At 45.0% G+C, this 13933-nt stretch overlaps 1 protein-coding gene across 1 annotated transcript in view; it reads left to right on the top strand.

Annotated features, from left to right (window-relative positions):
* The window catches only part of tomm34 (translocase of outer mitochondrial membrane 34), a 37815-nt gene that overhangs the window by 14161 nt on the left and 9721 nt on the right, over positions 1-13933 (top strand). The window contains exons 5-6 of the mRNA XM_041205424.1: positions 5241-5388; positions 7028-7154. Of these exons, the coding sequence (XP_041061358.1) occupies positions 5241-5388; positions 7028-7154 (275 nt within the window). The remainder of the gene's footprint in view (positions 1-5240; positions 5389-7027; positions 7155-13933) is intronic.

Below are 13933 nucleotides of genomic sequence, written 5' to 3'. Positions count from 1 at the left end.
TTAAGACCGAGATAGATAGGTTCTTGATTGGTAAGGGGATCAAAGGTTACGGGGAGAAGGCGGGAGAATGGGGTTGAGAAACTTATCAGCCATGATTGAATGGCGGAGCAGACTCGATGGGCCGAATGGCCTTATTTCTGCTCCTATGTCATATGGTCTTATGGTCTTAATGTTGGAATCATGCTGCAATGGATTCCACGCTTTTGTTTTAATTGAGAGCAGCTGTCCCCAATTGGGGAAAGATTAGGGGATTATTCCAAGTACATTTTTGAGAAGTTTTTCTTGGGGGTGACCTGAAGCTTCTCCTGCACATGCTGGAATACAGGTTTCTTCACTCACTTGGTAAAAAACACAGTTTAAACCAGGTATGGGGTGAAGGATAAGGGAGTCTGTGTCTGTACTCTGAGGTCTTGTGAATAAGCCTGGATTAAGGAACAGACTGGCTCCAGATTCAGCATGAACAGTGACTTTGCCACTCCTCGCCACCCTTAGGCTCCACTGCACCACACAAGGTGCAGGGAGGTGCTGACCAACACATTCGCTAAAGGACATGGAACAAGTGCTGGCCTTAGCAGCAATGACGACATTCTGTGAATGAATAATGAAAAAAAGAGGAGCTTACCAGAACTGTGTAGTGATTGGAAGGCTTGTGGCGCATTGGGTAATGTCCTTGCCTCTGAGCCAGAAGCTGCTGGCTCAAGAAAGAGAATGAAGCTGGAGCCAATCTTTACTCAGATTTATTCATGGTGAGAAACATTACAAGAATATATTTCCTCACTCAGCCACATCAGCGTCAGTAATCATCTCTTTATATGTGCTTATGTAACAACCCCATCAAAGACCTCCATCTGCATATGGTTTTTTATTCATTCATGGGATGTGGTCTTCGCTGGCTGGGCCAGCATTTATTGCCCATCCCTAGTTGCCCTTGAGAAGGTGGTGGTGAGCTGCCTTCTTGAACCGCTGCAGTCCATGTAGGTACACACACAGTGCAGTTAGGGAGAGAGTTCCAGGATTTTGACCCAGCAACAGTGAAGGAACGGCGATATACTTCCAAGTCAGGATGGTGAGTAACTTGGAGGGGAACTTCCAGGTGGTGGTGTTCCCATCTATCTGCTGTTCTTGTCTTTTAGATGGTAGTGGTTTGGGGTTTGGAAAATGCTGTCTAAGGAGCCTTGGTGAATTCCTGCAGTGCATCTTGTAGAAGGTACACACTGCTGCTACTGTGCGTCGGTGGTGGAGGGAGTGAATGTTTGTGGATTTGGTGCCAATTAAGTGGGCTGCTTTGTCCTGGACGGTGTCAAGCTTCTTGAGTGTCTTGGGAGCTGCATTCATCCAGGCAAGTGAGGAGCATTCCATCACACTCCTGGCTTGTGCCTTGTAGATGATGGACAGGTTTGCAGAGTCAAGAGGTGAGTTACTCATCACAAGATTCCTAGCCTCTGACCTGCTCTTGTAGCCACGGTATTTATATGGCTAGTCCATTTCAGTTTCTGGTCAATGGTAACCCCCAGGATGTTGATAGTGGGGGATTCAGTGATGGTAATGCCATTGAACCTCTAGGTCTATAGCACAGAAAAAGGCCCTTTGGCCCATCCACTCTGTGCCATTCAAACAAGTACCTAATTATTCTAATCCCATTTTCCAGCACTAGGCCCATAGCCCTGTATGCCATGGCATCGCAGGTGCACATCCAAATACTTGTTAAATGTTATGAGGGTTTCTGCCTCTACCAACCTTTCAGGCAGTGAGTTCCAGATCCCCACCACCCTCTGGGTGAAAAGACTCTTCCTCACATTCCCTCTAAACCTCCTGCCCCTTACCTTAAATATGTGCCCCCTGGTTATTGATCCCTCCACCAAGGGGAAAAGTTCCTTCCTGTCTACCCAATCTATGCCCCTCATAATTTGATACACCTCAATCATGTTCCCCCTCAATCTCCTCTGCTCCAGGGAAAATAACCCCAGTCTATCCAATCTCTCCTCATAACCAAAACTCTCCAGCCCAGGCAACATCCTGGTAAATCTACTCTGCTCGTCAAGGGGCAATGGTTAGATTTCCTCTTGTTGGAGATGGTCATTGCCTGGCACTTGTTTGGGGCGGTAGTTACTTGCCACTTGTTAGCCCAAGCCTGGATATTGCTGCATTTGGACATGGACTGCTCCAGTGTCTGAGGAGTAGCGAATGGTGCTGAACATTGTGCAATCACCAGTGAACGTCCCCACTTCTAACCTTATGATGGAAAGGAGGTTATTGATGAAGCAGCTGAAGATGGTTGGGCCGAGGACACTACCCTGAGGAACTCCTGTAGTGATATCCTAGAACTGAGATGATTGACCTCCAGCCACCTCAACCATTTTCCTTTGTGCTAGGTATGACTCCAACCAGCAGAGAGTTTGCTCCCTGATTCCCATTGACTCCAGTTTTGCTAGGGCTCCTTGATGCCACATTCGGTCAAAATGTGGCCTTGATGTCAAGGGCAGTCACTCTCACCCCACCTTGGGAGTTCAGCTCTTTTGTCCATGTTTGAACCAAGGCTGTAATGAGGTCAGGAGCTGAGTGGCCCTGGCAGAACCCAAACTGGGCATCAGTGAGCAGGTTATTGCTAAGCAAATGCTGCTTGATAGCACTGTTGATGACCCCTTCCGTTACTTTATTGATGATCGAGAGTGGGCTGATAGGGCGGTAATTGGACAGGTTGATTTGTCCTGCTTTTAGTGTACAGGACATACCTAGGCAATTTTCCACATAGCCGGATAGATGCCAGTAGCTGATGCTAGTGCTGGGATCCCCCATCATTGAAAATGTGGAAGCCTCCTCATCCAGTGATTTGTTTAATTGTCCACCACCATTCATGACTGGATGTGGCAGGACTGCAGAGCTTAGATCTCATCTGTTGGTTGTGGGAACGCTTAGCTCTATCTATCACTTGCTGCTTACGCTGTTTGGCACACAAGTAGTCCTGTGTTATAGCTTCACCAGGTTGACACCTCATTTTCTGGTATGCCCTCTTGCACCCTTCATTGAACCGGGGTTGATAACCTGGCTTGATGGTAATGGTAGAATGGGGGATATGCTGGGCCATGAGGTTATAGGTTGTGTTTGAGTACAATTCTGCTGCTGCTGGTGGCCCACAGCGCCTCATGGATACCCAGTCCTGAGTTACTAGGTCTGTTTGAAACCTATCCCATTTAGCACGGTGGTAGTGCCAGACAACATGATGGAGGGTATCCTCAATGTGAAGGCGGGACATCATCTCCACAAGAACAGTGCAGTGGTCCCTCCTACCAATACTGTCATGGACAGATGCATCTGCGGCAGGCAGGTTGGTGAAGATGAGGCCAAGTATGTTTTTCCTTCTTAGCTCCCTCACCACCTGCTAGACCCAGTCTAGCAGCTATGTCCTTTAGGACTTGGCCAGCTCAGTTAGTAGTGTTCCTACTGAGCCACTCTTGGTGATGGACATTGAAGTCCCCCACCCAGAGTACATTCTGTGCCCTTGCCACCCTTAATGCTTCTTCCAAGTGGTGTTCAACATGGAGGAGCACTGATTCATCAACTGAGGGAGGGCAATCAGCCTCAGCAGGAGGTCATCAGCAGGAGGTTTCCTTGCCCATGTTTGACCTGATGCCATGAGACTTCATGGGGTCCTGAGTCAAAGTTGAGAACTCCCAGGTCAACTCCCTCCTGAATGTATACCACTGTGCCACCACTTCTGCTGGATGTGACCTGCCGGTGGGACAGGACATACCCAGGGATGGTGATGGCGTTTTAAGGGACATCATCTGTAAGGTATGATTCCGTGAGGATGACTATGTCAGGCTGTTGCTTGACAAGTCTGTGAGACAGCTCTCCCAATTTTGGCACTAGCCCCCAGTTAACCACAATTAATATTAACAAAGTGTAAGGAAGGCTAAAGGAGTTTAGGTGGGGGTTATTGCATTGTAGGGCAGTTGTGGTAGGGTTACTGAAGTTTGGGAGGATTAACGAGTTGAGCTGAAATTTTTGGCATCTAAAGCAACCAGGATCTGAAGTCTGCACTTGAATATGGGCTGAAGATCTATTGACCTATCAGGAGTGCAAGCTGTTATGTAAACTCCCTTACCTCATTGGGAAGCAGGAGATTGGGAATTCCAAGCCCTGACAGACCTCGGGGTTTTCACACTTGCGCAGACTGGGAGCTGGCTGCATATGTGCAGATCTACATTTTGAAGCTCTTTGGGCCCAAAGTGCCTTTACATAGAGAAACATGGCACCAAACCCGGATCGTGTGACAAGAACCAGAACACCATTGAAAGCAAATGCTCCTGATAGGGGAGAAGGAGAGGTCCCAGAGAGAGAGAGAGAGAGGGGACAGGGAGAGGTCCAAAAAGAAGAGGCCCAGACGGGACAGGAAGAGGTCCCAGTTAAGTTTCAAAGACAGGAGACGAGAAAGAGGGTCCAAGCAGGAAAAGGGCTGCAGTTAGCAGACTAAGTGAAGAGAACTTGGGAGAACCCCTGAAGGTCCAAGAAGACTGCAGAATATTGGCAACTCTGCACTGCAGACTACTGGGACAAAGGTACCTCTTTGGAGTAGTGGGTGTTTGGCTCGGCACGGCTGAAGAGCTAAAGTTGTGCTTGTGAGTTGGTGCTTTGGGAATCCAGGGGAACGGAATCTCGGGATACAAGATGGAAACCCTGCTAGTTGGGCTGTTTTGGATAGCAACTTTTAGAGAGAATTCCAAGGTGAGATCTTTGAAGGTAAAGACTGGAATCCCTTGTGAGAGGGACAGAATTTCATGAGGTTCGTTGACTCTCAGTGTTTACGGATGTCTGGGTGGGTTGTTGAGAAATCTGTGGAATCTGTCTTGGTCACATCTGCCATTTATTGTGCAGTTTGGTGTGCTTTACCACAGTTTGCCTGCTGGTTCACATAGTAATCCTGAACGTTAGAATATAAGTTAGATAATGTAAATTGTTTTGTCTTCCCAATCTTTTTTGTAATGTTTATTTGTTTGTTCAAAACCCGTGGAATCTTGTGGTTTTCTTCACTGTGCAAGTGTCTTGAATCTCAAACTTTGTCTGCTTTAAACAAATATTATTGGCCCCTGAATGAATCTTACCAAAAACTTGGGGGATCTGGTCCAGGATGATAATAAAGTACATTGAAAATCCCCATGGTAGAATAGCAAACTTAAGATATAGCACTGGGATACTGACTGTTTATTTCAGTACCTTACACTGCTGCATTGTGTTTTCAGGTTCTAGCAGTCATGGACTCGAGCGAGCCAAGTCTCTGAAGGAAGAAGGGAATGAGTTGGTGAGGAAAGGAGAGCACAGAAAAGCAGTGGAGAAATACAGTGCGAGCCTGAAGCTGAACAACAAGGAGTATACGACCTACACCAACAGGTACACAAGCAGCACGGCCTGACTATTAGCCTAGATTTCCAATCCAGTAATGCAGTCACTACACTTCATCTTCTTGAATTAAGGTCCAACCCACAGTGCCACAATCTCCACCCCGGGTAGAGCAAGGCAGCCCCCGAGCCCTCCCCATCCAGAACAGGGATCAAACCCTGTGCTGTTGGTACCATTCTGATCCATGCAGGTACCATTCTGATCCATGTCGGCTGTCCAGCCAACTGAGCCGAGTTGACCCCAAGGAGTCTGAGTTGCTCTGGCAACATGCACTTTGACATGCATGTTGTAACCTGGGGCTATGGATAGTGATTGTAGAGGCTCCGATTTCCTTCCATCACATGGCTGACTGGGAATGCATCCCACTCTTACCACCTGCCATCGGTGTATGTTGGAAGGATTTGCAAGTTGATACATAACCTGTTTGCCGTGTTAAACATGCCTTCCTTGGCCATCAAGTCCTAGAGTGGGACTTGAACGCAGAGCTTCTGACTCAGTGGCAGGCTGTGGGACATTACCCACTGTGCCACAAAACCTTTTAACCAGTAAACAACTGTGCCTCGTTTCTGGCAAGCTCCTCTTTTTCATTCACAGAACGTTGGCATCGCTGACGAGGCCAGCATTTATTCCCCATCTCTTAGAGAAGGGATTGGTCAGCACCTCTCTGCCCTCTGTGCGGTGCAGCAGAGACTGAGGGTGGAAAGGGCTTCCACAGACATTAGTTCCTGAGCAAGAACAGTCTGAGTAAGATGCACTGTGATGAGGGCTTGATTATTACACGGTGGGAATGCATGGAAAATGAGGCATGTGTAGGACAGTTGTATTGAACCACATGGACTACAGCACCATCACCACCTCAGGGGAACTTAGGGATGGGCAACAAATGCTGGCCTTTAACCAGTAAAGCTCACACCTCATGAAAGAATTTTTTTTAAAAATTGAGTGTATGGATTAAGACCTTGGTCGGGCCTCAGCGAGAATGCTCTGCCCCAGTGTTGGTCTTCTCAAAGGGCAAATGCTGTTGAGGCTTTGGCAATGATGTGGTCGAGGGTTTCACAAGATTAATTCCCACTCTAAAACACCCTTAGTCACTCTGAGGGGCTGAACAAACTGAGTCGCTATACTTTAGGGAGTGTAGACTCGAAACTAATTTGATTGAAGTTTATAAAATAATGAATAGTTTATGTGGCCCAATTATTTCAACTTATGAGATTAGGAGGACCATGTTAGGCAGTTATTCTTTTCCCAGAGAGCAGGGGACCTGTCATGTGGAGAAGGCTGATTTATGTGTTGTTGCCCATCGCAGGAGATTGCAGGATTCTGGGTGGACTGAGGACTGTGTGTTCTCTGATCCTCTGTGGGATAAGCTGGATGAATCAGTCAGTCTTTTCTTGTCCTGTCATTTGCATTAGTAATTTTTCTTGGTCAAACAACAGATTGAAAAGCTCCTTTCCTTCCCCAGCCCAACATTTAGTTTCTTCCTCTGGACCATGTGACCTTCCCTTCTTAGAAATCCCAAATAAAAATGAGGAATTGGGAGTTTGTGTAGTAGATGCCCGTAGTTCTCTCTTTGCTTAAGCACGGCCAGTGTGTTGTTGACTGACCCAGACTATGTTGCACTCCTCGGCAGAGCCCTGTGTTACCTGCACCTGATGCAGTACCCTGAAGCGATGCAGGACTGTACAGCAGCATTGGGTCTGGATCCCAACAATCTGAAGGCATTGTACCGGCGGGCGCTAGCTCGGAAGGGGATGAAGGTAAGCAAAATACAGCAACTTAATGTGGACCTTTAAACGTTTTTAAAAGGTGCATAAATTTTCCATGGCATTGGTTGCTATCACTTGATGAATAGTAGACGTATCTAGTGCAAGGAAGTTGCTTAGTGTTGTTGAAGGCCAAACATCTCAGCCTCAGGGAATGGTTAGCAGGAGTTTCTCAGAGCAGTGTCCTGGCCTCAGTCATCATTAATGACCTTCCCTCCATCATAAGGTCAGAAGTGAGGGTGTTCGCTGATGATTGCATAATGTTTAACATCACTCGGGACCCTTAATATATTGTAGCAGTATGAGCCCACACATAGCAGGATGGGGATAACTTTCAGGCTTGGGCAAGCAAGTGGCAAGTCACATTCCCAACACACAAGTGCCAGCAAAGACCATAGTAAACAAAAGAGAATCTAACCATCTTCCCTTGACATTGAATGGCATTACCATCATTGATCCCCCAACTATCAACATCCTGGGGGTTACCTTTGACCAGAAACTGAACTGGACTAGCCATATAAATACTGTGGCTTCAAGAGGAGGTTAGAGGTTGGGAAATCCAGGTGAGGTGAGTAACTCACCTCCTGACTCCCCAAAGCCTGGCCACCATTTACAAGACACAAGTCAGGAGTACGATGGAAAACTCCTCTTGCCTGGATGAGTGCAGCCAAACAACACTTGAGAAGCTCAACAGCATCCAGGGCAAAGCAGCTCGCTTGATTGGCACCCCATCCACCAATTAATCGTTCTCTCCCTCCACAACAGCGTAGTGTGTCTGCAATGTGCACCATGTACAAGATACATTGTGGTGGTGGCATAATGATATTGTCACTGGACAGGACTAGTAATCCAGGGACCCAGGGTATTATTCTGAGGACCCGGGTTCAAATCCCACCAAGGCAGATGGTGAAATTTGAATCCAATAAAAATCTGGAATTAAATCTCTGATGATGACCATGAAACTATTGCCGATTGTCGTAAAAACTCATCTGGTTCACTAACGTCCATCAGAGAAGGAAATCTGCTGTCCTTACCTGGTCTGGCGTACATGTGACTCCAGATCCACACCAATGTGGTTGACTCATAAATGAAACTCAATGAGGGCAATTAGGGATGGGCGATAAATGCTGGCCTAGCCAGCGATACCAACGCCCCATGAATGAATAAAAAAAAAACCTTCCAAACCTGCAACCTCTTCTATTTAGAATAAGAAGGGCTGCAGACACACAGGAACATCACCACCTGCAAGACCCTCATCAACTCACTCACCATCCTGACTTGGAAATATATCGCTGTTCCTTCACTGTCACTGGGTTAAAATCCTGGAACTCCCTTCCTAACAGCACTGTTGGTGTATCTACACCACATGGACTGCAACGGCTCAAGAAGGCAGCTCACCACCACCTTCTCAAGGGCAATTAGGGATGGGCAATAAATCCTGGTTTTGTCAGTGACACCCATATCCTACAAATGAACATTTTTTTAAAAAAGTGATGGGAGAAAAACTTTAGAGACTGTTGCACTTCACTGCTGTGGCAGAGGAGTGGTTGAAATTGTTATATTAAGTCTACAGGACAGAATTGCCCACACCAATGGCAATGTTCCACATGAGAATTCTCCTGCACTTCTGCATGTTATCCTATCAGCTTTTCCTTTATTCCAGTCTACATCATGTTACCCAGCTTCCCCTTTATATGTATCTCTGCCATTTGCCTCACCCACTCCTCATGGTAGTGAGCTTCACATTCTCACCACTGTCTTGGTGGAAACGTTTCTCCTGAATTTCTTACTGGGATTCTGAATGTTAAATATTGATGAACATTAGTAGGAATTGTGACCACAGGAAATTGGACGGGAAGTGTGTGTGAATACAGAAGATTCATTAATGGTACACTCTTGTGGCATTGTGGACAGTGATTCAGAGAATGTAGTTTCTCCTTTTTCCATCTCTGCTGTCTGCATCTTGCTATTTCTCTTTCTGTACCCCTCTAGTTCATTCTGCGCCTCTCCTCCTCTCCCTCCCTGCTGATTCTCACTGTTCAATTTTTCCTTTCCTTCCCTCTCTTCTGGGTTGGAAGAAGGATGTGATTGCACTGGAGACGGTGCAGAGGAGATTTACCAGGATGATGCCTGGGCTGGAGGGTCTGAGCTATGAGGAAAGATTGGATAGGCTGGGGTTGTTTTCCTTGGAGCAACGAAGGTTGAGAGGGGACCTGATAAGAGATGTATAAGATTATGAGGGGCATAGATAGGGTGGATAGGAAGACACTTTTTCCATTAGTGGAGGGGTCAATAATCAGGGGGCATAGATTTAAGATAAGAGGTAGAAGGCTAAGAGGGGAATTGAGGAGAAATTTTTTCACCCAGACGGTGGTGGGAATCTGGAACTCACTGTCTGAAAGGGTACTCTTGAGTCAGAAACCCTCAACATTTAAGTATTTGGACAGTCACTTGCATTGACATAGCCTCCAGGGCTATGGGCCAAGTGCTGGAAAATGGGATTAGTGTAGTCAGATCTTTGTTGACCGGTGCTGACACAATGGGCCAAATGGCCTCCTTCTGTGCTGTAAACGTCCATGAGTCTATGGTTGATGATGTCATAGGGAGAGGACAAAACCCTCGGTGGTTGTCTTCTCATCTCATTCCCCTCTCTGGAACTCATGCTTGTTCCAATCTTCACACTCGCACTGCCCCTTTTCTATTACCCCACATCCTCACTCTCATCACTAGCCTTACCTCTTTCTCTTTGAACTACACACAAAAACCCTTTATCCTTCCTGTTTGTTGTTGCGCTGTCACCCAATCATAACCCTACATGAGCCCTTTCACACCCAGGGGCAGGTGCAGGTGGTGAGAGACCTGCTGGTTTCATCCCGATCTCCATTCCAATTTATTTCTCTGAGGTTAACTTTTTTTTCCAAAGAGAATAAATTAATATCATGGTATACACCACAGGAGGCCATTCAGCCCATCGTACCTGTGCTGACTCTTTGAAAGAGCTACCTAATTAGTTCCACTCTCTCTACTCTTAGACAGTAACTCCTGCTTAGGCCTAACCTGGGATTTAATGAAGGCTTGGTGTAAAGCCCTTGCTCTTGTACTATATTTATAAAGCCAAGGATTCTGCTTTTTTTTATTCACCTTCAAAGACCTGTGTATGCACACTCTCTGGCTTGGGTCTTGTTTGCAAATGGCATCCCAAAGATCTACCCGAGATTCCTGGTCGCAGCCAGACCCTGGATCTGGGCCCAGTTTAATTTGTGGTCCATGCACAGCGCTCCCTGTTGAAGCTATGGCAGAGTGAGCAGGGGTCCCACAGATTTCCAGCACCCCCAAGCTCACTAATATCCTGATGTTTCAAGCCAGCAGCATAGCGAAAACCTTGCCAGGATCAATTTTTGCCAGTTGTTTGGGAAAAGTGAGAATGGGCTCAGTTAATTCAAAGTAAACAGTCCAACTGCCAAAACCTTTTTTTTTACATAACTTAAGCTCTTGGTGCCCAAAATAATCTTACTGTTCCCCACCTTGAGGGCATTAATGTCCTTTGTCTAATTAGGTGCCTTTAACTGCCGCAGGTGAAAATCTGTTCATACTGCAGTAATGACTCCATTGAGATTTGTACTGTCTCCATAATGAGACTCTCCATCTTAGTTACCCTTCTCAACATTCAATTTTATTAGAAAGACTGGTATTTATATAGTGACCCCAGGACATCTCAAAGCACCTTGCAGCCAGTGTTGTACTTTATGAAGTGTAGTTTGCTGTTGTAATGTGGAAAACACAGCAGCCAATTGTTGTACAGCAAGCTACCCAAAACTGCAACATAATAATGACCACATAATCTGTTTTTAGTGATGTTACATATGAACATATGAACTAGGAGCTAGAGTAGGCCATTCGGCCCCTCGAGCCAGCTCCGCCATTCAATAAGGTCATGGCTGATCCAATTATGGTCTCAACTCCACTTTCTTGTCTGTCCCCCATACCTTTTGACTCCTTTGTCAATCAAGAATCTATCTAACTCAGCCTTAAAAATATTCAATGACCCAGCCTCCACCACTCTCTGGGAAAGAGAGCTCTACAGAATCACGACCTTCTGAGAGGAAAGATTTCTTCTCATCTCCATCTTAGATGGGAGACCTCTTATTTTTAAACTGTGACCCCTAGTTCTAGTCTCTCCCATAAGGGGAAACATCCTTTCAGCATCCACCCTGTCAAGTTCGCTCGGGGTCTTAAATGTTTCAATAAAATCACCTCTCAATCTTTTAAACTCCAATGGATACAGACCCAGCCTGTCCAACCTTTCCTCATAATATAACCCCCACATCCCAGGTATCATCGCGTGAACCCTCTCTGAACTGCTTCTAATGCAATTATGTCCTTTCTTAAATGATGTGGTCTCATCGGTACCTTGTACAACTGTAGCAAAACTTCCCTACTTTTATATTCCATTCCCCTTGCAACAAACAACAATATTCTGTTTGACTTCCTAGTTATTTGCTGTATCTGCATACTAGCTTTTTATGATTCATGTACCAAGAACTCTCTGTACCTGAGTTCTGCAATCTCTCTCCATTTAAATAATATGCTGCTTTTTTAAATTCTTCCTGGCCAAATGGACAAGTTCACATTTTCATACATTATACTCCATTTGCCAAATTTTTGCCTACTCACTTAACTTATCTCTATCCTTTTGTAGACTCCTTATGTCCTCTCACAACTTAATTTCCTACCTATCTTTGTGTCATCAAATTTAGCAACCATGCATTCGATCCAGTCATCCAAGTCATTACTATAGATTGTAAATAGATGAGGCCCCAACACTGGTCCCTTTGGCAGCCCACTCATTATATCTCGCCAATCTGAAAATGACCCACTTATGCCTACTTCTGTTTCCTGTTACCTAACCAATCCTCTATCCATGCTAATATGTTACCCCTGCTACACCATGAGTTTTTATTTTGCATAGTGACGTTTGGTGTGGCACCTTGTCAAATGCCTTCTGGAAATCGAAGTTCACTACACCCACAGGTTCCCCTTTATCCACTTCCTCAAAGAACTCTAGTCAAACACAATTTCCCCTTCACAAAACCATGTTGGCTCTGCCTGATTACACTGAGATTTTCTAAGAGCCCTGCTATATAACCTCTTTAATGATAGATTCCCACAATTTCCCTATGACAGATGTTAAACTAACTGACCTGTAGTTTCCTGATTTCTGCCTCCCTATATTGAATAGAGCAGTTACATTCACTATTTTCTAATCTGATGGGATCCTTCTAGAATATAGGGAATTTTGGAAAATTAAAACCAATGCATCTACTACCTCAGCCGCTACTTCTTTTAAGACCCTCCAGGTCCTGGGGACTTGTCAGCTTTTAATTCTAATTATTTTCTCAGTGCCCTTTCCCTGATGATTGTAATTGTTTAAAGTTCTTCCCTCCCTTTCACCTCTTGATTCTCAATTATTTCAGGGATGTTATTTGTGTCCCATACAGTGAAGGCAGATGCAAAATATCTCTTCAATTCACCAATTTCCTTATTTTCCATTATTAATTCCAGAACTCACTGTAGAGAACCAATGTTCAATTTACTTACTCTTGTTTCTTTTTAAAATACCTGTAGAAACTCTATCTGTTTTCTTTCTAGCTAGCTTTCACTCATACTCCTCTCTCATTATTTTTTAGTCATTCTTTGCTGTTTTTTACATTCTGTCCAATCTTCTAACCTGTCACTAATCTTGGCGGAATTGTAGGCTTTTTATTTCAATTTTTTACTATCCTTAACTTCCTGAGTTAGCCACGGATGGTATGTCCTTCCCCTAGAGCCCCTCTTTCTCACTGGAATGTATTTTTGCTGAGACTTCTGAAATATCTCCTTAAATGTCTGCCACAGCATCTCTCCTGTCCTATCCTTTAACCTAATTTCCCAGTTCACTTGAGCCAGTGCTGTCTTCCTACCCTCATAAGTGCCCTTATTTAAGTTCAGAACACTAGTCTTAGATCCACTCTTCTTTCCTTCAAACTGAATGCAAAATTCAGTCATGTTATGGTCACTGCTACCTAGGTGTGCCATTACTATGAGGCCACTAATTAATCCTGTCTCTTTGCACATTACCTGATCTAGAATAGCCTGCTACAAAAATAAAAATACCTGGAAAAACTCAGCAGGTCTGGCAGCATCTGCGGATTGGGAGCACAGTTAACGTTTTGAGTCCGAATGACCTTTCAACAGAACAGGGTCATTCGGACTCGCAACGTTAACTGTGCTCCTATCTGCAGATGCTGCCAGACCTGCTGAGTTTTTCCAGGTATTTTTGTTTTTGTTTTGGATTTCCAGCATCTGCAGTTTTTTGCTTATAGAATAGCCTGCTTTCTGATTGGCACTAGCACATACTGCTCTAAGAAATTGTCTCAAAAACACTCTTGAACTCATCTTCCAGGCTACCTTTTTCAATCTGATTCGCCCAAACTATATGTGGATTAAAATCACACATGATAATCGCTATACCTTTCTTACAAGCCCCCATTATTTCTTCCTGTATACTCCATCGTACAGCATGGTTACTGTTAGTGTCTACAAACTACTCCTACAAGTGACTTTCTACCTTTACTATTTCTTATCTCTACCCAAACTGATTCTACATCTTGATCTTTAAAACTAAGATCACCTCTCTGTATTGTACTGTCATCCTTAATTAACAAAGCTACCCTCCCACAATATCCTAACTTCCTGTCCTTCCGAAATGTTGACTGAGGGATAATTATTAGCCC

Source organism: Carcharodon carcharias, chromosome 14 (assembly GCF_017639515.1).
Source record: "Carcharodon carcharias isolate sCarCar2 chromosome 14, sCarCar2.pri, whole genome shotgun sequence".
Lineage (NCBI taxonomy): Eukaryota > Metazoa > Chordata > Chondrichthyes > Lamniformes > Lamnidae > Carcharodon > Carcharodon carcharias.
Note: the sequence above shows the minus strand (reverse complement) of the source record. Positions and strands in the feature narration are given on the sequence as shown.